The sequence below is a fragment of the Balaenoptera physalus genome (genome assembly GCF_965194825.1).
Source record: "Balaenoptera physalus genome assembly, chromosome: X".
In the NCBI taxonomy this organism is placed as follows: Eukaryota; Metazoa; Chordata; class Mammalia; order Artiodactyla; family Balaenopteridae; genus Balaenoptera; species Balaenoptera physalus.
In genome coordinates, this window is record NC_138903.1 from 94,127,883 (window position 1) to 94,152,015 (window position 24,133).

General features: G+C 45.5%; 1 protein-coding gene across 12 annotated transcripts in view; it reads left to right on the top strand.

The window, feature by feature from the left end:
• The window catches only part of LOC309652282 (uncharacterized protein), a 34,554-nt gene extending 15,465 nt beyond the window's left edge, over positions 1 to 19,089 (top strand). For 3 of the 12 annotated variants that reach the window (XR_014258634.1, XR_014258638.1, XR_014258641.1), the window contains 4 exons: positions 6,435 to 6,661; positions 9,598 to 9,717; positions 17,194 to 17,413; positions 18,720 to 19,089. Coding sequence is in view for 1 of the 12 variants with exons in the window: in XM_082445889.1 (XP_082302015.1) it covers positions 15,607 to 15,784; positions 16,036 to 16,363; positions 17,194 to 17,413; positions 18,720 to 18,732 (739 nt within the window). In the remaining 11 variants the exon portion in view is untranslated. Of the gene's footprint in view, positions 1 to 1,511; positions 1,987 to 4,565; positions 4,763 to 6,434; positions 6,662 to 9,597; positions 9,718 to 11,146; positions 12,529 to 15,606; positions 15,785 to 16,035; positions 16,364 to 17,193; positions 17,414 to 18,719 lie in introns of those variants that run through there. The other 9 variants (XR_014258635.1, XR_014258637.1, XR_014258643.1 and 6 more) reach the window with 8 other exon arrangements.
• The last annotated feature ends 5,044 nt before the right edge of the window (positions 19,090 to 24,133 follow it).

Below are 24,133 nucleotides of genomic sequence, written 5' to 3' on the forward strand. Positions count from 1 at the left end.
GCATATGCTCACACTTACCATGAAGTTCACACATTTTACCCACACACATAGAGATGGTCAGATATACTCCCACACACACACTTGCACATTAACTCACAGCAACCTACTCCACTTTCACGTGCTCACAAACACACATTCACTCACACACACACCAGTATGCTAACGTCCACGTACAGGCTCATGAATTCACTCATACATATGAGAAGTCCCATTTACTTCAACACACAAACTCATATTTTAATAGGCTCCCACGTTCGCTCTCACACCTGTGCTTATATACATGCGCAAGGTCACATTCACTTGCACGACCACGCTCACACACTCGTTTGCTTACAATAGCCGCTCACGTTTCACGAGAATGTGCTGACACACTCAGTCACAGTCACTTACACTTACATACTTACACTCATTCCCTCACATACACGCTAACATGCTCCCAACTAGGAATGTGCTCACACTCACCAAGAACCTCACACATTCACTCACATACACTCACAGATTCATTCATTCAAATACACTAATGGAGTTGACCCTTGAACGACACAGGGGTTAGGGGTGCTGACCCTCCACGTGCAGTTGAATACGTATAACGTATAGTCCGCCCTGTGTATGTGAGGTTCCTCCGAATCCAGGGTTCTGCATCTGCGGATTCAAGTAATCGCATATCGTGTAGTACGGTGGTATTTGCTGTTGAAAAAAATCTGCATATACGTGGATCTGCGCTATTCAATCCCCTGTTGTTTAAGGGTCAGATGTACTTTTAAAATGTCAGACATGGGAATTCCCTGGCGGTGTAGTGGTTAGGACTCGGCACTTTCACTGCCGTGGCCTGGGGTCAGTCCCTGGACGGGGAACTGACATCCTGCAAGCCGTGCAGCATGGCCCCCCCCCCAAAATAATATCAGGCAAATAAACATGCGTACATTTTCACTCACACACACAAACATGCTCATATCCATGCACATGGTCACCTGTTCACTCCTGCATATGAAGATGCACAAACATTTACTTAATCACACAAATAAATTCCTATTAACACACTCATACTGTACTTGGAAAGGCTCACCCATTCATTCTCCAACACGGACATTGTTATGTAAAGTAGCCAAAGATGGCCTCTCTTTCCTTCTTCCAAGCAGGCTGGAACCCATTAGCTCAAAAGCCCGGCCGCACCAAACTCAATTTTTACACATTCATTTGCTTTGAATATATTCCAAGTAAGTAGATTTTAATCCATCCAGAGCTTGAGTGCTTTGCATGCCATGCAGAACTGCAGCCAACGCCTGTTAGCTATAGATAAGATCAAGCCTGTAGTTACAAAAGACCCCACACCACTGAGACCCCACACCACTGCTGGCCTTTGGTACTCTCCGATCCAGAGGCTCCCCATCATGCTACTGAGTGGTATCACCCAAACACACTAGTCCTCTGTCTGAGCCTGCTCTTCCCTGGCATTTCCCCCGCTTTTCTTTCCTGAGTGGTGCTTCCACACGGTAGCCTCTGGCAGTTCTCCTGTTGTTAAGACACTTCCCGTGCATGCAAAGCTGTGAAAGCTTCCTCCAGATAAAGGTCATCTTGTGCTACTGCCACTTTCTGGTGATACTTTAATCTTTGATCAGCCCCTAAATCCCTCGCACTCATTACTTGTGTTGATGAGGAAAGTGGAGGATTTGGGTGATAGTCAAGAAATCAATGTAGGGTCCACCCAGTCAGGAGGACTATCCATTGGCAGAACAATCCTGGACAGTCTTAAGTGGTTGGGACTCAAAATGTGGAACTCCCCCATGTCACTTTGGCATGGCGTTGCTCTGTGCTGTATTACACTTTATCTGTATTTATGGTGTCTCCCTGGGTGTCATTAGCCTGATCAAGCAGCAGCAGCAGTATTTGAGCCAACCCATGCCATTGTAACTGAGTTTTTGGGATCAGAGGCACTGGGCTCCCCACGAAAGATCAGCCCACCCAGCTGGGTCCCTCACTAGGCAGGTACTAGACGTTGTAAGACCTGTGGGCCCACATAGGAAAAGGGGAGGGGTGCGGGCCTCTGGACCAAGAGTGGGCTACCTCTGATCCCATAACAGGCTCCCTGTAGCTGGGCTGGTGATCTGGGGTGCTCTGAGGTGAGAGGACATCCTCATGGCCGGGGCGTGGCTATGGCAGGGAAATGAGTCAGTAAGTCAGAGGCGTCAGGCCGAGGCTGGTCTCTTAGGACATCTTTGTAAACAGCTAGCCTGTCTCTGCCGCTGTGTCACTCTGACCTGCTGTGGCAGATGGCATCTTTCTAGTCCCTTCCCCAAAGGATGTGGGCTAAAGCATTACTTAAAATGACTGACTGCACGGAAGTTAATATTCCAGCTGCTCCCAGGACTTGAAGGAGGTGGCTGTCTTTTTTGTTTTGTTTGTTTTTTTGGCTGCACGGCATGTGGGATATCAGTTCCCTGACCAGGGATCGAACCCGTGCCCACTGCAGTGGAAGCGCAGAGCCTTAACCACTGGACCGCCAGGGAAGTCCTGGAGGTGGCTGTCTTAATGAACACATGCTCCAAACCGCAAGACGTGTCGGGCTCTGTTCACTGTTGTTTTTGCTTGGAGCCTTAACGCCTTTGGAAGTCGAGACAAATTGGAGAACCCTGGGAAAAGAGGTCTGGTGCCCTCTAGAAGGAAAGGCAGTTCAATACCATCCTGACAGTTATTTATCCTCTGTTTTGTTGGTAACCACTCACAAAGTAATAAATTATTGACAGAAAAGACAAAGTAGGAGGGCTAAGGAGGTGAGGTGTGTTCTCAGTTGGAGGAGGAAACATATCCTTTCTCTCACCCATCCCTGAGACCCAGTCTCTCCTTAGGGACGTAGCCTAAGAGCCAAATGAAAAAAGGGCTCTCTGGCTGTATAGAATCTGCTGGACAGTGAGCTCCACCCAGCAGGGAATGTAATTAATCAATTGACTGCCATAACATGGGATGCGAAAATGGTGTCCCTACTGAAGGATCTCACGCAATTAGTGCAGAAGCCAGGAATGGTCCCAGAGGAGGCCTTGGAGAGAGATAGGTAGGTAAGTAGGTAGATACTTTGTTGATGTGGATTTTTATTTCTTAGAATGCTGCCCACCCTACGTTAGGCCTCATAGTGATCCTGGGCAAACTCTTAAAGGAAAGCCATTAGCCTCCAACAGCTGGGGATGTTGGGATGGGCTTAACAGGCGACAGATGGCATGCAGCGTGGTGATTTGCCAAGTCTCGAGGAGGCTGAATTTAGTCCTGAGTCGACCAAGTTGTTCCTCAGGGGGCGCTCGTGAAAAGTGTAAGTCCTCTTTCCAGGCAGTGATGGCTCATGCTGAGACAATTCAAGAGGACATAGCTGCCCTGGATTTAACAGAAACTCATGAAAGACAAACTCAAAGTCAAGTGCTGCCTGTTAACAATACCCCACCTGGCCTAAATCAAAATTACTACCCATAGAGGGATTGCCCCCTTCCTCGGTCAAATAAACCACTTAAAACCAGGCCACTCTTAAGCGTGAACCCTGAAATGAACAAGAGAGGTTGGTTGTATTGGACCCTAAGGAACAAGGAGCCCAGAGATATTAGATGATCTCTGGTAAATCCGTGGAGCAATTAAAATATTTACTAAAGTTAGATTGCTACCTGGCCAGGCTTTTCCTTCAGAGACAAGCTTACCTTCCACGTCTGCCCCTGACCTCTGCCAGTGGCAAGGACCTGCTCCCACATCAGGACCCATTGGTCTCAAAGCAGGCCTCTTCTGGCCGACAGTAGCCCTTTTACTACGTAAACTGTAAAATATTAACAACACTGGCTGGCTCTGGTGGACACAGGTGTCCAAAGCTCCCTAATCCCAGGAAGCACTCATACTTTAAAGCCCCGCCCCCCCACCCCCCCACCAGGAGATGACGGGCTTTGGAGGAGAATTAATTGAAGGGATAATTATCTGCTTAGCTTTTTCTTTTAACTTTTTGTGTGGCATGCGGGATTTTAGTTCCCCAGCCAGGGATCGAACCCACGGCCCCCGCAGTGGACGTGCAGAGTCGACCGCTGGACCGCCAGGGAAGTCCCATCTGCTTAGCTTTTAATATGGGCTTAGTTTTGCTAAAAGACGCTTCTGTGCTGGTCGTTCTCTGAGACTCTTTTCCCTTTATTGGAATGGGCTTCCTCAGTCAGCAGGTGACCTCGTGAAACAAGCCTAAGGTTTTGATGCCACTGGTGGGCACTGGCCAGTTCACCTTCCTCTACCCGTGTAAGAGGTACTGACTAAAAGGAAAGCACTGAAGGATTATGGCCTGTCCTAGCTGACTTACTTAAAGAAAGGATATGGATTCCCACCTTTGAGTTCGGTGGTATGGCCTGTGCTTAAAGCCACTACTAATGAGTACAGGCTATCTGTAGACTAGAGAGAGTTAAACAAGGCTGCTCCCTGTATTAGAGCCCCTCTACTATATATTGTTCCCTTAATGAATGACATTCAGAATAACCCTGGTAAATGGTTCAGAGTCATAGACTGGGCTCACATGTTCTCTTTGTTAAATATCACAATTTGCCTTCCCCTTTGAGGATCAACAGTACACCTTTTTCCCAGTGACCTGTGGGGTACATGAATGCGCCCGTGATTGCCCATGGGATTTGCAGTCGGGACCTAGATGCCTGCTCGGCACGAGCCACGTCCTGCAGAGACTCAGCTCTGGCATTGTGTCGACGACATCCTCGTCACTGGACCTGGCCAAGACTCTGTGTCACACACCATCACAACTGTGAGTGAACACCTCCCTGAGAGGGGATGGGCAATTGCCCGCCATAAGGTACAAGGCACCTCCTAGTTTGTTAAATTTCTGGGCTATGTTTGAAACTCAAAAGGGTAAACTAGTCCCAACTGGGTAAAGGAAAAGCTCCTAGTGCTCCAGCCAGCCTCCCAGATTGGTAAAGGAGGCCCAACATTTGGTAGGCATGCTTGGATTCTGGTGCCAACCTCAAATATTTGCTGGCGCCCATCTATGGAGCCCCCCATAGGACCTCCGCTTTTCAGTGGGGACCTGAGCCACCACAGGCACTAGGTAAACTAAAGAAGGCTATCATTTCAGCTCTCCCACTAGTGCTCTGAGGGCAGGACTTACAATTGGAAGTTCCGGCCACCCTAACGTTCACTTATGGGAGCCACTGGACCAAATGTCCGTGGGCTTTTGGCACACGTGACTCCCAGACTCAGTCCCAAGGTATTGGCCAGTGGAGAGGCAACTTGTGGAGGTACACTGAGCCCTTACTGAAACTGAAGGCTTTACTGGAGCAGAGCCAGTTACGCTGTGGATTGAGATTCCTGTTATGTCCTGGGTAATAGCAGAAGCTCCCCGCAGAGCAACTGAGGCCTCTACTCAAATGATAATGGGATCTACTGGATTGAGCTAAACCTGGCCCTACTAGAGTGCTGCAACTCCATGAGAAAATCACCACATACCCTGCCACTGAAGTTAATTTACCATAACCTCCCGGCCTTCTATACAGGCCTTCCATTAGTGTATCCATGCAAGGCACAGGCCTCTCCTCATATTATTGAGGGCTTGACAAAATAGCTTTTACAGCCCTTGGGACTGCCGCACAAGTTATACCGTCAGACCAAGGTTCCCACATCACTGTAAAGCAAACCAGCAATGGGCATTACAAGAAAACATTGCTTGGGTTTGTCACCTATCCTATCATCTTCCAGTAGCAGGGATCCTGGAAAGACATAATGAACTTTTTTTTTTAAATGACCGCGTAGCAACATATGATTATGGAAATCGATTTGGGTCCCAGATGATAGGGGTTTTGTTTTTCTTTTTTAAGCTTTTAATTAATTAATTTATTTATTTTTATTTTTTTGGCTGTGTTGGGTCTTCGTTTCTGGGCGAGGGCTTTCTCTAGTTGCGGTGAGCGGGGGCCGCTCTTCATCGCGGTGCGTGGGCCTCTCACTGTCGCGGCCTCTCTTGTTTGCGGAGCAGAAGCTCCAGACACGCAGGCTCAGTAGTTGTGGCGCACGGGCCTAGTTGCTCCGCGGCATGTGGGATCTTCCCAGACCAGGGCTCGAACCCGTGTCCCCTGCGTTGGCAGGCAGGCTCTCAACCACTGTGCCACCAGGGAAGCCCCATGATGAACTTTTAAATCAAGGGCTGTTGAGAGAACTTGGAGGGCAGTGGTCCTTCAAGTGGTCAGAAATACTGCCCACGGTCCAGATTATATTAAGTTCCTACCCCTCTGGCATAGCTACACCATATTTAAATTCACAACAAATGACGAGACCACCAGCAGAGACATTTCTATCTCTGCTGGTGTACACATCCACAGCAGACACAACCCAGTTGTCAGTTTTCACAGACATGGGAGCCCAGGCGTTGCCATGCACCGAAAAGAAACTTTCACCTGGTACTTTCATCTTTCCTTTCTCCCTCATAGAAAACCCGGAGCTTAGCCACTTCCTTCTTGATCCTGATGAGAACCTGACGTGGACCAGTGATTCTGAAACCATCCTTAGCCTGTGTTCATTCGTCATCCAGTATAAGCCAAGCAAACTACCCGCCAATTTCTGGAGAAAGAGGTGTCCTTATCTGCCATCCATGTACTTTGCTCCAGTAAAGGCACTGTGGAGCCCAGGAGGTGGAACGAAACCTCTCCCAGACCAGGTAACCCCATGTGAACAATACCCAGGGACAATCAGGTCCCCTACTGATGGCTACAGGTGACCTCCAACCTTAATCCCTACCCTGTTTGTATGCCCCTTCTTACCTGAGGAGTTACTGCCCTTGCCAGTGTTGGCTGTATGTCTATTGGTGGTTCACCCAGCCCTAGTAATCCACACACTACTGTTGACAGGGTCTGTTGGAAACAGTATACCACATGCACACAACAGGGAGTCTTACAACATAGGTCAGATTGGGGACAATGGGAGCCACGCTGTTGGCTATTCAGGTTGGTCAATCCTACTGACATGACCACAGATACCAACACTGAGGCTAGCGACCTTCTCATGTCTCTTCTACTACTAGCAACACCCATCCTGGCTAAGCTAGACTCTTTAGATAACACTTATGACTCGTAGATGCCTTCTAAACCCTCAGGGCCAACTTTCACCTGAAATCAGAAGAAACCCAATGTTATGAAGTAGTGCCATTAACCAAATAGAGCCACTGTCTCTTGAGTCTTATTTAAGGCGTGCCCAGGGATAGTATGCACCCAGTAGTACAGCCAGCATGCTTGTGATCAGTGTAATCATATTAAAAATGCTGTAATGCAGAGCCATACCGACAAACTCTATGGGGTTACAATTAGATAAAATTATAGCTCTTACTAATCCCTGGCATAATGATGCATGTAAACGCTGCCAAAAACGTATACCTTAACAACGATTGGTCTCTTTTCTTAGTAGTTATAACGATTTCTCTCTCTCTAGTACAAGTGCCATGTATTGAAGTTTGCACTAAAAGAAATTAAGTGACCAAGGGCAAGTTATCATGAATTTTCCCCCGGTTGGGAAGTCATATTTTATATACACACACAGACACACACACACACACACACACACGACACACACACACACACACACACACACACACACACACACACACAAGGAAAGGAATGTATACAACATAATACCCAGGACAAGGCATGCCTAAAAAGTCAGGAGCTTCATCCAGTTTGGGAATTCTTTCCTAACCTAACCTTCTTACAATACCAACTTCAAGATTTACATCACACTCAGTGGGACTGGGTTGTTCAACAGCTGCAACACTTGCTGCCCACAGTAACCAATCATAGCTTTTGGGTGTGACAGCAAAGACAGTTCTCATGAAAACATATTTGATCCCATGGAGAAATCTAACCAGTCTCTACGTGGGAGTTTTTCCATCCAAATTGACAGCTATTTGCTTATAACAATTACAAAATTTGTCAGGTTTACCAAGACCATCGTTAATAAGCACTTGGGAAAGACTTGAGGGAAATTGCATCCCAATGTTACTCTTCTGGGGGATCTTAAAACATACACATCACATCTTACAGACCAATAATGAGAAGCCCAGTAGCAAAGGTAATCTGGGAGGAAATCTATTGGTATCGTTACATGACCACCTCCCAAGAGGCCACCTCTCTGAGGCTGTTAAAGCTATACAAACAGCTGCCCAAGAAAAATTTCCCCTAGAATGGAAGCAGTGGAACAGGTAGTCCTGCACTGAAGTACAGCAGCCTTGTGATAAACAGGGAAAGAAATGGGCCAAATGTACAATCTGGTTTTGAAATCACTTGGCCCACCCGGCTGTTTGTTACTAGTAGTTGGCAGGAAACTCAAGCAACAATAACACCACTCTGAGCAAGAAAGCACATACATACAATTGCCCACCAAAACAAACCTGCATGTTGCCTTAGTCACAGCAATGTATAAGATGGCAAATTTAAGCATATTCTGCTTACACAGTCATTTATTCACACAAATTTGGTCACATATTCACTCAATAGAATGAAGATGCCCACACATTCGCTCACACACACACGCACACTCAAGTATGCTCACATGTAAGACTCACACATTCACTCACATGCACACATTGAACACACTCACAAACAGGCATGCTCACATATTCACTTACCCACAAACATGCTCACACACCATGAAGTTCACACCTTCACTCATGCATATGGATACACTCAGATAACTTCATACACACTCACATGTTCACTCATTCAAATGTAATCAAACATTAACAAGCTTACGCAATCAAACGAGCTTAAAGATTCACATGCACATGCTCACACACTCACTCACAGGTTTACTAGCACTTGTAGATACCCTGGTATACGAACATGTATCTACATGTTCAGGCACCCAGATATATTTGAAATACCATGTTCACATACATGACAGTGCTTATGAATTCACTTGCACACATGAATATGATCGCATACACAAGATCACTCACGTTCCTTCACAGGCATCAACACACTGACACGTTCACTCCCACACAATGGCATACTTGATGTTAATGGGCTCACACAGTCAACAGTCTTACACACTGGCACACTTGTATTTGCTTACATGGACACACCCACATATTCACTTATGCACGCACATTTGCCTGCTCACAAGCAAAAATACCCACATATTCACTCACACACAGATATGCTCTCACTTTATCATGCTGCTGGCAGTCAATCATCTGTGAATGTCTTTACACATTTATTCACCTACAAACACACTCAATACCTCATACACATGAACACGCTCACACAGTCACCCACAGATGAACACCCTCAGATAAGGACATGCGTATATATTTATTCACTCTTAACGTCAAACAAATTTACTCTCGCACAGAGACAATCTCACATGTACTCACAAACACGTGCTGATGCTCATCAACAGTCACACGTATGAACTTGATCACACACACAGTCATACTCAATATGTAAATATACTTACGTGTTAAGTCCCCAGAGTACCTGGTCCCACATATGAACATGCTCCCACATTCCCGACAGAAATTATTATCCCACATACGACACACTCAAAATTCTATAACCTGTTCTAAGTTTCTGGGTCTCTGCCAACCCTATTTTGCCTTTCCAGCTGGCTCACTATTAAGCTGTGCCTGTAGAGATTTCCTGAGAGAGACAAGAAGTCTGAAGGAAGGAGAATCTACTATGTCTTCTCTCTGTTCCTGTTCCTCTCTGTATCACCCCACTAAAGGTAAGAATAGTCTTTCAAATGAATTTTTTTAAGTTATTTATTTTGTTTTTATTTATTTATTATTTTTGGCTGCGTTGGGTCTTCCTTGCTGTGCATGGACTTTCTCTAGTTGCGGCGAGCGGGGACTACTCTTCGTTGCGGTGCGTGGGCATCTCATTGCGGTGGCTTCTCTTGTTGCGCAGCATGGGCTCTAGACGCACGGGGTTCAGTAGTTGTAGCACATGGGCTCAGTAGTTGCGGCTCGCAGGCTCTAGAGCGCAGGCTCAGCAGTTGTGGCGCGCAGGCTTAGTTGCTCCGCAGCATGTGGGATCTTCCTGGACCAGGGCTCGAACCCATGTCCCCTGCGTTGGCAGGTGGACTCTTAACCACTGTGCCATCAGGGAAGCCCTCAGATGAATTCTTAAGAAGAATTCTTTTATATGTCTTTTATATATATATATGATATGTTCTTGATCCTTTCATCTGCCCAAAACACTTAGGGTGTCTCCATTCCTTGGCTATTGTGAATAATGCTGCAATGAGCATAAGAGAGCAGAGCAGAAAGCACCTCCTTTGGATCTGTTTTCAGGAGTGGGATTGCTGGCTGATCTGCTAGTTCTATTTTCAATCTTTTGAGGAACCTCCATACAGTTGTCCATAGTGGCTGCACCATTTTACTTTCCCACCAACAGGGCACGAGGGTTCCTTTTTTACCACACTCTTGCCAACACTTGCTATCTCTTGTCCTTTTGATAATAGCCATCCTAATAGGTGTAATGTCTTAATTACAGCTTTGATTTGCATTTTCCTGATGGTTAGTTATCTTGAACACGTTTTCATATACCTATTAGCCAGTTGTATGTCTTCTTTGGAAAAATGTATGTTTGGACCGTGTGCCCTTTTATTAATTATTTGTTGGTTTTGTGTTTTTTTTTTTTTTTGCTGTTGAGTTGATTGAATTCCTTATATATTTTGCATATTATCCCCTCAACAGATAACATGATTTGCAAATATTTTCTTCTGCTTCATAGGTCAGTTGCCTTTTCCTTTTGTTGATTGTTTCCTTTGCTGTGCAGAAGCTTTTTAGTTTGATGTAGTCCACTTGTTTATTTTTGTATTTGTTGCCTTTGTTTTGGTGTCAATTCAAAAAAAAAACATTGCCGTAACCTATGTCAAGGAGCTTACCCCTGTGTTTTCCTCTAGGAGTTTTACAGATTCAGGCCTTACGTTTAAGTCTTTAATCCATTTGGAGTTCATTTTGGGGTATGGTGTAAGATAAGGGTCCAATATAGTATCTTTGCATGTGGATATCCAGTTTTCCCAGCACCATTTATTGAAGTGACTCTCCTGTCCTCGTTGTGTGTTCTTGTCAAATAGTTGAGCATATATGTGAGGGTTTATTTCTGGGCTCTATATTTTGTTCCGTTGGTCTATGTATACATCTTTTCTTATGCCAATACCATGCTGTTTTGATTACTATACCTTTGTAAAATAATGAAATCAGGAAGCATGATGCCTCCAGGTTTAGGTTTGTTATTTGGGGGGTGGTTCATCAAAGGGTACAAATGATCAGTTATAAGATAAATACATTCTAGGGATCTAATGTACGGCATGCTGATATAATTTAAGATATTGTGTGGTATGCTGGAGACTTGCTGAGACGGTAGATCTTAGTTTTATCCCACACACCACCCCCAAAAAACCTTTAGCTATGTGAGGTGATAGATGTATTAATCGGTTTCACCGTGGTAATCATTTAACAATGTATACATACATCAAGCATCACACTGTTCACCGTGAATATAGAAATTTTATTTGTAAATTATACTTCCATAAAGTTGGAGGGGATGGGAGGAATGTGTGTCCTGTTCACATGGAAAAAATTAATTACTCTAAACTGTCAGAGGTAAAGCACAGGATTTGGGTTACTAGAAGAATACATTTTAAGTCAACTGTCTTCAATAAACTCAATGAGCGAAAGGAAACAATGATCAAAGAACTAGGAAACAATGAGAAAGATGTATCACAAAGAGACAGATATTATAAATAGGGACAAAATAAAAGTTCTTCAGCTGCAAAGCACAGTAAGTGAAATGAAAAATTAATAAAAGATGTCCAACAGCAAATTTGACCAGGAGAAAAAGAATCAGCGAGTTTTAAAAGGTTAGTTGAAATATCCAGTCTCTGGAAAGGAAAAGAGGAGCAGAAAAGCAAAGAATGAAGAATAATGAGCACAGCCTATGAGACTTATGTGCATCAGCAAGCTCACCAATGTACACATAATGACAGTTGCAGAGGCAGAGGAGAGAGAGAAAGGGGTAGGAAATCATTGAAGAAATGATGCCTGAAAACCTCCAAACTCAGAGTAAAGACATGAATCTACACACCCAAGAAGTTCCACAAACTCCAAGCAGGATAAAATCAGAGATCCCCACCTAGGCACACCATGATCAAATTATCAAAAGTCAAAGACAAAGAGTGAACCTTGAAAACAGCAATAGAAACAACTCCTCACCTACAAGTAATCCTCAGTAAGATTTGTGCCCATTTCTCTACAGAAACCATAGAGGACAGCTGGCATTGGAATGACATATTAAAAGCGTAGAACAAATGAACAAAAATACCCTTTCAACCAAGAATTCTATATGTGGGGAAAACGAAGGGGAGTTAAAGACATTCCAAGACAAACAAAAACTGAGAGAGTACATAGCTAGTAAGCTTGCCCTACAGAAAGTACTAAAAGGAGTCCTTCAGGCTGAATTGAAATAATGCTGGGCACCTATCTGAAGCAATATGAAGAAATAAACCACAAAGGCCAAGGTAACTACACAGGTAAACGCAAAAGCCAGTATTGCTGCACTTTTGGTTTGTATCTCCTCTTTTTGTTCTCATATATGATTGAAAATACAAATGTATAAAGCATTAACTATAAATCTCTGTTAATGGGCACCAAATATACAAACATGCCATGTGTCACCATAATTAAATAAAGAAATGTGGCAGAGCTGGGGAAAAGCAGAGGTTTTGAATACTATTGCAACTATCTCCGTATTAATACAAACTTGATTATTATAAAGTTAAGATATTAATTGTAACTCCCAGTGTAACCACCGACACTGCCCCCACAAAAAGCTCCAGCACTATAAAAAAACTAAAAAAGCTACAGAGAAAGGAGTGATAAAGAATCACTTTGTACACTAGCAAAATGAAATTAATAACAGAAAAATACAGTAATTGAGGAGTGAAGGAACAAAAAAAGGCTGACATGTGGAAAATAAATAGGAAAAGGTCAGGAAAAGTCTTTCCCTGTCAGTAATCAATACAATAACCATAGATAAAACTGTTCAACGAAAAGACAGCACAAGTGAGTGAACTTCAGGCAGTCACCTTAGCGCTGGATGCTCTGGCCAACAGTTAGCCCCGTCTGCACATTTTCATAGACAGTCAGGCCATTGTCGTCGGTCTGGCTGTCTGGTCCGGCCCATGGCAGCAACGACGTTTCCTTGTGTAAAACTGTCCCCTTTGGGGTAAAGAGCCCTGGGAATCTCTTGGCCCACAGACTCCCAAATTATAAATCCAGGTCACACGTGTCTCTATATATACTAAAGCCACTATGCAGGGCTTTGCCAAGACCCTCCTTCTTGGCTTTGGAGTTCCGGGCCTTATTGATGGTGACCGAGGCATGCATTTTGCTTCTCAGGATACACAACGCTGGGCTCTTGAACGGCATTCAGTGGACCTTTTGCCTCCCTACCCGGCCTTAGGCTGCAGGACTCAGAGTTCCAGAGTGGCTTACTTCCACAAGTTCAAATTCCATTACAGGAAAATGGCACGTTTCAGTCGCCAGTCACACGCCAGAGGTGAATTGTAGTATAGCGTCTGACTGCATCCTTTGATGTTTGACTGCTGAGGGCTTTTAAACGTCAACCCTCCCTCTTCCCCAATGCCCCACACTCTGTCCTTTGGCGCGGTTGTAGGGTGGAGGGGAGGAGGAGTGGGCGTCAAACTACACTAGCTACTGCCAGCACAAGGGAACTGTCATGCTGGCCCCATCCACGAATCACAGTAGAACTCCCAAAGCAATTTCGTCCTTTCCTGACTCTCTCAAGTCTTTTTTGGAGCAGCTTGAAAAGGCTACCCTGCTCTCCCCCCAGAAGCCTCCTCATGTAAGGAATACACTTTGCATCGCGTCTCGGTAGTGTGTGAGTGTGTGAGTGTGTGTGTGTGTGTGTGTGTGTGTGTGTGTGTGTGGTGTCACCAGTCTTGATTGACCTTTGAACCCAACTTGGGGTAGGGGTCCATACTGACTCAGGGTGGCAACAACAGCTCTTCTCGCCAACCTTCCCAGGAGCGCAGTGCAGAATGTGTGCTTCCCATCCGTGAAACGTTAGGGTCTGTCAAATTAGATGTCCTGGATCCCAAGGCGGTGTGCTTACTGGAAGGAAGGGACATAGCTTATGTTCTCCTGAACGTGAAGTTACAGCTAACACCCACTCTTGCTTCTGTGCCCAGCGACAGTAGTAAGTGGGATTAGCATAAAATAGTTGTCGATTTCTTCCTCGTTTTAAGCATTCGTTACCCTTGACCACTCGGCTAAGTGGGGCTGAGTACAACAAAAAGTCTCGGACTGTTGACCGAGAAATCATTCTAGGAAGCCTGTCCTGTTAACGTGTGCCGTGCTGTATTAGTCTGCTCAGGCTGCCCTAATAAAATGCCATAGGCTGGGCGGCTTAAACAAGACATTGGTTTATTTCCTACAGTTCTGGAGGCGAGGAAGCCCAAGGTCAGGGTGCCAGCATGGTGGAGTTCTTGGTGAGGGCCCTCGTTTTGGCTTGAAGATAGCCGCCTTCTTCCTGTGGCTTCACGTTGGGGTGGTGGGCGGAGAGCACCATCTATGGTCTCTTCCTGTAAGGGCAGTAATCCCAACGTGTGGACCGCAGCCTCCTGACCTTACCGAAACTGAATGACCTACCAAAGACCCAGTCTCCAAATACCATCTCCTGGGGGCGGGGTGGGGTGGGGGACGGGCTTCATCGTATGAATTGGGGAGGCAGGGGATGTACACACTCCAGTGCAGAGCATGTGCTCAGCCCAGTCTTTGAAAGAAGTATCTCTCTCTGTCTCTGTCTCTGTCTCTGTGTCTCTCTCTTCTCTCTCTCTGTCTCTGTCTCTGTCTCTGTCTCTGTGTCTCTCTCTTCTCTCTCTCTCTCTCTGTCTTCATTTCTTGGAGGCTGGAAATGAATTGGGGAGCCCTGATGAAACACTGTCCGGCTCCTGTCTTTACTGCTTTCTCTCCACTCTCCATTCTCACTGCACCCATATCGACTTTGTATGTCCTTTTCTAAGTAGCTTTAACAGCATTAAAACCTCCAAATTCTCTTGCTCTCTCTTGTGGGAGGTTTTAAGCGTTGCTGAGATTTGATCTATACACCTTCTCTCTCTCTCGTTTTTGAACTAAGTGTGTCTCAGTCAGCGTGAGCTGCCCCAGGGTGGCAAATGGGGAACACATACAGGTTCTCATACCCCAGGGCGCCGCCCTATAGGGACACTGTAGCTTTGCTCTTGCAGGGGTGGAATGAAAAGGAAGGGATTCCTGTGGGCTCACCGAGGCTCAGGGTGAGCTGGGCCTTTAAGGCTTCCAGGGAAGCTGAAGACCTTGGTCACTCATTGGACGGCGGTGCTGTCAATCCTTGGCTGCTGGCAAATGAGCTTAGAGCCGGCGCTGGAGGACGTGGCCCTTGGTTGACCCTTCCAAGGTCCGCCTCCCGTCGCCAGCCAGTCAGGCTCTTTCCCGCCCTGTGCGCAGCGGCCTCGGCACAGTCTCGGTGGGGCGCTCCACAGGCCGGCGGTCTGCCCTTCCCGTGGCGGGGCCCCCAGAGGCATCTTGGCAGACCCTTGTCCCCTGTGCAGCCGGCTTCTCTGCAACCCCCACCCCGTGCCGGAGGCCCCGCTGCCAACATCATCCCCTCCCTCAGCGATACTCAGCCCGGCGGCCGCCATCTTCCCCGCGATCTTCACTGCAGCCCGATCCGTGTGTGGCGCGTCCCTCCTGCCATGTCTGCCACAGAGGAGCGAGGGCCGATCCCAGGTGGCCAGGCCGGAGCTGGTGGCGGGGCGGGTGGCGACCCCAGTCCCCTCGGGGTCCGCGCATCCCCTTCGGGAGGGATGGATGGAGCCGAGGGGGCCGCGGCCCTTCTGGCCTCCCTGGGGCTCTCCAGAGCCCTTCACGGGGAGGATGGTGGGCAGGAGGCCGCCCAGGCCGCAGTGGAAGAAGACTGGGATGTAGAGCTGGTGGAGGAGGAGACGGAGGAGGAGGAGGAGTTACAGTTTAAATTAGAGATCGAGGACCAGGAGGAGGATGAGTACCAGTCAGAAGAGGGAGACGAAACTGAGGAAGAGGTCGAGGAGGAGGAAGAGACAGAAGAGGAGGACGAGAATGGGCCCGAGGGCGCGGGAGTGGTCGCGGGCCACGGGCCCCCCACGGCGCAGTTTCAGTCCCTGTTCCGGGATCTGGTCCATTGCCGTGTGCACCACAGCCACTACAACGACCGTGTCCTGGTCGGGCCCCACGCCGGCCGCGTGATGGTCAGGCGCCGCTCCCGACGGCCCTCGGACCCTGCAGAGGATGCCGCGCCTCCTCAGGAGCAGGAAGGCCTGGGAGAGGCAGGTGAGGTCTGGCGGGGCGAGTACCAGGCAGAGGGCACCCCGCCCTGGGAGCCGCAGGAACCTGCAGAGGGGGCGGCATCCCAGAAGGCAGAGGAACCGGCGGCGGAGGCCGAGTTCTGGGCGGACGAGGTCCTGGCTGATGCCTCCGAGTCCTGGGAGGCTGGGGCGTGTGGACCTGACGACGGGGCCGAGGCTGGCGAGGGGCGGCCCAGTCCCCAGGCCCTCGCAGCCCCTGCTGGGGCATCGGCCTGAAAGGCAGGCCGCGCTCAGCGCTGGCCTCTGGCGGTTAAGCAGCGGGTCAAAGCTCTCAAAAACCTTCAGGCACGATATGCACAAGTAGAAGCCCAATTCTCTAAAGACCTTTATGATCTTGAGAAAAAGTATGCTGCTTTCTACCAACCTAGGGGCAAACAAATGGCATACCTCACTTTTGGTTGACGGGCTTCTAAAAATGCAAAGATTCCCAGTAGGATGACCTGAGAAAATGATGAAATGGCACAGGGGCACCTTTCAGTGGTTGAGGAATCAGTGAGCTTCGCGGTAGAACTTGTCTTTAAATTGGGTGAACATTTTCCAGTGACGTTCTGGCAGAAACATACAAAAATGCTCTGAGAATCAAATGATTTCGATCCCTTCTCCAAAGGGCCAGAAATAATCAGCAGCACAGTGTGTGAGATCTACTGGAAAGAGGGGGAAAATGTTGTGAAAACTGTCAAGCAGCAGAAGTGTGAGGCCCATGGAAGTGTTGTGTCAACCAGTAGGAACATGTCCAGCTCTTCTTTTTATTTATTGATTGATTTATTTATTTTTTGACATATTTCTCTTCTCCAGAACCTCCTGAGGGCAGAGAACTAGGTTCTGCTGCTGATTTTAAATCGGGAAATGTTTCCCACCACCTTGTGATGCCAAAGTCCGTATCATTCGACACTAAAGAAGAGAGTGCACATCAGTATGAAAATGCTGAGGAAGAGAAAGAGGATGGAAATGAAAAAGCAGAAGAAGGACCCAAAGTGGATACGGTCTCAGCAGAGGGCAGCTCTGGAGAATACAGGTATTATTGTATAGTGCAACCATTCCTGACATATACCTGTTACTAACAGCTTTATGTTTTGTTTTGTTTTGTTTACATACTTAATTTATTTTTGGTTTATTTTTTTAACATCTTTATTGGAGTATAATTGCTTTACAGCGGTGTGTTAGTTTCTGCTTTATAACAAAGTCAATCAGCTATACGTATACCTATATCGCCATATCTCCTCCGTCTTGCGTCTCCCTCCCATCCTCCCTATCCCACCCCTCTAGGTGGTCACAGAGCTCCGAGCTGATCTCCCTGTGCTATGCAGCTGCTTCCCACTAGCTATCTATCGTGTTTTAATTTTTTTTTGTAAAGTAAATAAGAAAAAATTGTTGAAATTTAGTTTTGGAAAAACGGTTTAATGTTACTAATGGACTTGTATTCTAGATGATATAGAAGGAAGTGTGTTCTGAAAAGTATTTCATTTGCAGCTGCAAGTCCTTTGTCCTGTAGCTTTAAGACTACTACAGATGGGAAATTTATCAGACCTGGAAATAGAGACCTATATGTTTTTAGAGGTCTAAAATATAGAGACCTATAGTTTTAGAGAATGGTCACCAGAAGAAGCAGCTAAAGCGAGTAAGCTGTGCACTAGCTGTACCTTCATCCCCTGGCCACAGAAATGGAGTCCCTCGGAATAACAATGCCTTTGAGAAGGTGACTCCTTACAAAGTAGTAAAAAGTTAAGGATTTCACATAAGACTGCATTTCATGAGTAGTTCACAAATATTAGTTCGATTGAGATTTTTTATTCAAAAGAAAAGAAAATTAGCCATAGTAAGATTATTGGCTATCCCTGAGTCGGTAATTCAATCTTAGTTTCTCCTTCCTCTACCCATTCGTCTTTTCCTTTCTCTGTCTCATCTCTCTCTCTCTCTCTCTCTCAGTATCACGCTCTTTCTTTCTTAATTTTCACACCTGTGGATGTTTGATAACAGCCTCATTCTCATTTTACAGATACGGAAACTGAAGGTCTGGGATTATAAGGGATTTATGATTTGTGTAAGGAGCATAGGCTCTTAAGGTGGAAAGACATTTAAATCGCAGAGTGGCCTTTCAAGAAAAAAATCTAGCGTTTATAGTGGTGGGCAAGAGAGAGATGAGGTTGGTGTGATGAAATGATGTGCACCCTGACAACCAAGGCTCTGGGTTACAAGAAGAAAACATTTTGTTCTCTCCTTGGAGAGCCAACAGATGTACATAGTATTGACTCATATTTAGAAAGTCCCTGCTGCATGTTATTGGTGTACAATTGTTAATTGACTCTTATCCCATCCTACAGTTGGAAGGCATAAAAAGAAGTGGACGGCGAAAGAAAAGATGAATTTGTTCTTCACGGATATTCTAGTTTTCATTAGCCCACAATACAAATTTTGTTCCAAAGTTCAGCATCCCAAAAGGATATTAACTGACATCTGACTTTATTCTTACCTTTTACAGATAAATCTGATAGTATTGTTCACGTTGAAAATAAAAGTTTGTTTGACATGAATAAGCTGCAGTTTTTTTTTAACCTAAATAACACTGACTCCAACGTATCTTTGTTCTGTTTCTTTCGGCCCACCTTACTGTCATTGAAAGGGATTTCTTTCAACTATTTGGTAAGCCTGTTTCAAATCCTTTTATTGCAGCCTCAAATAAATTAAAATATTAGATTACAAACAAGTTGTGTGACGAGAGAGATGGTGGCCCAGCCTCTAGTATATGTTATTGAAAGGACCTGACGGATGACCTAGCTTGCCTGGAGACCAGATGGCGCTATTGGCCTGCCATGGAGCAGCAGCAGCCGCAGCTGGGAACTTGTTTGAAATGCAAATTCTCAGAGCCTGCTCCAGACCTACTGAATTGGATATTCTGAAGGTAGGCTGCTAGCCATCGGGTTTTACAAGTCCTCCAAGTGCTACTGAAGCACACTAAAGTTTGAGAACCACTGCTTTAGGGCAATGGGGGAAACGTTTAAGTACACCTACGGTAGGACCAGCCTTAATTCACTGACTTGGTACTGTTGCAGGTAAACTGAACAGGATGGTAAGATCTGGGCTGAGGAAGACACTAGAATTCTCAGGGGCCTGAGACACAAAGAGCTCCCGGAGGGATGTGTTAGTTTCCTAGGGTTACCGTAACAAATTACCACAAAGCAGGTGGCTTAAAACAACCGAAATTTATTCTCTGACAGTTCTGGAGGCCAGAAGTCTGAGGTCAAAGTGTCGGCAGGGTTGGTTCCTTCTGGAGGCTCGGAGGGAGAATCTGTTCCATGCCTCTCTCCTAGCTTCTGGTGGCTGCTGTCAATCCTTGGCATCACTCGGCTTGTAAATGCATGATTCCAATTTCTTTCTTCATCTTTACATAGTGTTTTCCCCTGTGTCTCTGTTTCTGTGTTCTTTCTCTTCTTATGAGGACGCCAGTCATACTGGATTAAGGGCCCGCCCTAATCCAGTATGACCTCATCTGATCTTTATTACACCTGCAAATACCCGATTTCCAAATAAGGTCACATTTACAGGTTCCGCGGGTCAAGGCTTCAACATATCTTTTGCGGGGACACAGTTCAGCTTATAACAAGGGGCAAAGATTCAGTAGTGGAAGGGAGAAAAAGATGAAGGAAAAACCTAGTTCCAAAAGGATAAAAGCATTATGATACCATGCACGTATGAAGTTTAAAGACATGCAAAAGTTATTAGATTGATTATAGGTACATGTATTTGTAGTAAAAGGCATACATAGGAGTAATGCATACATATGTAGTATGCAGAAAGGTGTGTATGAGAACAATAAACTCATTTAAGGCAGTGGTTAAATGTATGGAAAGAGAGGGAGAATTCAGTTGGGGAGAGGTACACTGGGTTTCAATTTCATTTGTAAGCTTACGTTTCTTAAGACGGCTGATGGTTGCATGGGTGTAGCATTCTCTGTACCTTTGTCGAGGTCTGAAATATGTCCTAATTTAAAGAAAATGAAAGGAGGAAATGGGCCTAATATCTGGAACTTCTTTAAGGGAAAAAGGGGAAGGGGTACTTGAGCAGAGCAGAGGACCATAGAAGGGGAGAACCGGGGGTTTGAGGGTAGAAGGCCTTATTTCTATATTTAGTGAAGGCTGCTTGAGAGCTTGCTAGTTAGCATCAATACCTTTTTCTGTTTTCTGTGCTAGTGCCTCACGTATCCTAGGGTAGATTAACATTATTTATTTACGTGTGTATCTCCCCAGCTGCCTAACGTGTGAGCTTCTGAATTGTTTGGAACTTAAAGGCTTTTATTTATTTCTCTCTCCTAAAGCACTGTGTTTCCTTCTTCGCAGATGCTTGATAAAGGTCTGTTAAAGTGAAGTTAGTGTGAGGTATCCGCAACCCTTTCCCCTGTCACTGGGGTTGACATTTAAAAATGCATTATCCTAGAGTAACACAGGGTATTCCTTATGGCTAGAACAACAACAGAAAACGGCACAAGGCCTTTTGTCACCATTGTTTAATGAAAGAACAGTCCAAGTAGAAATTTATCCATGTAGGGTCCCTCGAAAGGCCTCAAATTGGTTTGCTTCTGTATGGCTCATGCCATGCCAGCAGGGTGTGTATGTGTGTATTTCTGTGTTAATACAGTTAATGTATTAACTATAGTTAATGTTAAAGGCCTTTACCTGGGCTTAAGAATTTTCGGAGGTTCACTTTATTTATTTATTTATTTATTTATTTATAATTATTTTTTGGCCACGTCGTGCGGCATGCAGGATATATCAGATCCCCGACCAGGGTTCGAACCCGTGCCCCCTGCATTGGGAGCGCAGAGTCTTAAGCACTGGGCCGCCAGGGAAGTCCCGGGAGGTTCACTTTAGACAAACGCCTGCACACCTCTTTTTGAGATAAGCCTTTTTTGGTGCATGCTGGGAGTCCGTGTCCCTGCCCCTTACCGAGCTCCAGTTCCCTAGGGCCCTGACTTTACTCCCCAGGTGGCCCCGTGGCCCAAGCCCCAAGAGGCATGTGTGTTCCTCTTCACTGAGTCTGTGCTTCTGAGAGCTGAGTGGCACCGTCAGTGTTATACTCTCAGGACTGAGAGGTATCTACGAGGTGCTGGCTGTGTATACAGGGAACAGGACACGTGGGCTACGTTACCCACATGTATGCACCTGAAGCCTCTCATGTTGAGGGAGGAAGCTCAGGCTTGCTGCTCTGAGGGTCTGCTGTAGCTCTAACGTATCAGGCTTCTCTGAGTCTCTGAGAGACGGTCCTTAAATCAGGTCAGGGACGAATCCTGCATTTCCTGTTTCTCTGGGTGTTTGTGGGTTTTTCTGTGTCCACACGTATAAAATATGTTCTCAGTGAGTCCCTCAACCTTGAAAACTTTGTGCTCCTTGTAGGAAAAGACCTGTCTTGTCCCTCTCTGCCTCGTCCAGGAAAGGTTAGGATGTTCTGATATTTTCCTTGCTTATGGCTCCATCATCTGAGAGGATTTGATCGAAAAAATCTCCTTTTATTCCACTACCTGAGAGGTGACCATTGGGAGAAAAACAGAGGGGTAGGGTGGGTGCCGGAGTTGGAAACAGTTTTCTGTACCAGTTAGGGATATTCTAATGACACTAAAGTTAATGATGAAGAATCACTTTTACTCTAAACCACCTATTTTCAGATGCTCATAACTCCAAGGAATACAAATGAGTACACGTTTACAAGTCTAACAGGGCAGGATTCTCAGACAATGGTGTTCTGGGAAATGTGGTATTATCAAGTCCTCTGAATCACATCATATAGTAGGATCTGTTTTGAGGCATAAAATGTACATTTCTTAGAAGTCTGAGCAATGAATTATGCGTGTTTACAGAATAGGAATTGATATCATCACCAAATCTATGAAGAAAATGAGTTTAAAACGATTCTAAGAGGCACCTAAAAGTTGGCCCTTCCCTCTCTCTCTCTCTCTCATCCAATTAGTTATTTACTCTGCTGCCTTTCTCTCCAGTTTCCTGCGTTATTTTAGACCGCATCACTTCCTGACAAATTATGAACTGGTTCATGTATACAGAAGATAATACAGCATATACGTAAGGAATATCATAATAATATAAAAACCTGGGTACCCACCACCAAGCTTGAGAACTAGAACACGGCTAATGCCTTGGAAGCCCACCTGTGCCCTTCCTGCGTCATCCCCTCATTCCTTCCCTGAGGTAACCACGATCCTGAACTTTGTTAAAAATTCACTTATTTATACATTCACGGCAGAGGACTGTTCCTTTAAATAATGTTATTTCTTGTCCATTTTGGATTTTATGTGAATGTAATTATGCTAGATGTATTATTACTTGCCTTACTCTTTCTCCCCCCCCCCAATTTTGTGTTTGTGAGATTTATCCATGTTGATGTGTGCAACCGTAGTAATCAGTTTTCATTGCCGTATAGTTTATCCATCGTATGAAAATTCCACAGGGTGTCTATTTCCTGTTGATGGACATGTGGGTTGTTTCCAGTTTTATGCTTTTGCAAATTATCTTGCGACGAATTTTCTCATTCATATCCCCCTATGCCCACATGCAAGAGTTTCTGTAGTTTCTCAGTTGAGGGCAATTTTACGCACTGACCCCTCCGCCCCAACCAGGGTGACATTTGATAACGTCTGGAAACATTTTGGTTGTCATAACTGAGGGTGTGCTACTGGCATCTAGTGGGTGGAGGCCAAGGATACTGCTAAACATCCTACAATGCACAGGACAGTCCTCTACAACCCAGAATTGTCTTTCCAAAATGTCAACAGCTGAGTCACCCTGATCTAGAGTATAGGCCTAGACATGAAACTTCTGGGTCGTAGGGTCTGCCCAAGTTCAACCTTACTGGTAACACCACTTATCTTTCAAAACAGTTGTACTAGTTCATCCTCCCAACAGCAGAGGATGAGATTTCTATTGGCTCCACATTCTTGCCAACTCTTAGTATCATTACCTCCATTACTTCTTGCCTGAACTTTGCCCTAGTCTCCTAACCTTCTCCTACCTCCATGTCTTTCCCCACAGATACATGCTTCATATACTTGCTAAGTTAACCTTCCTAAAACCCAACTCTGGCCATGCCAAATTCCTGTAAGAAAATTTTGATGACTCTACTGCATACACAATAAACTTGGCATTTAAGACGCACACAAAAGGGCCCACTAGCTCTGTAGACCTAGTAATACCAACTTATTAGGTGGTATTCAAATAAGCCGTGCCCTTTCTCTGCTCTCTGCAGCATGTGTGTTGTTGAACACTTACCCTTTCTTAAGTCAGTTCTACATTCATTTCTAGGTCCCTTAATTCAGCCAGTTATTAAATCTTTCAAATTTACTGAGGATTTGTCTTTCTCTGTCTCACTTGTTTCCCTTAACATAATACCCTGCAAGTCCATCCATGTTGCTGCCGATGGCAAAATTCTTTTTTTATGGCTGATTAGTATTCCTTTGTATATATACATCACATCTTCTTTGTCCATTCATCTGTTGATGGACACAGATTGCCTCCATACACTGGCAATTATAAATGACCATGCTATGAACATTGGGGTGCATGCATCTTTTTGAATTCGTGTTTTTCTTTTTTACAGATATATGCTCAGGAGTGGAATTGCTGGGTCGTATGGTAGATCTATTTTTAGTTTTCCGAGAAATATCCATACTGTTTTCCACAGTGGCTGCACCAATTTACAGTCCCACCAACAGTGTAGGATGGTTCCCTTTTCT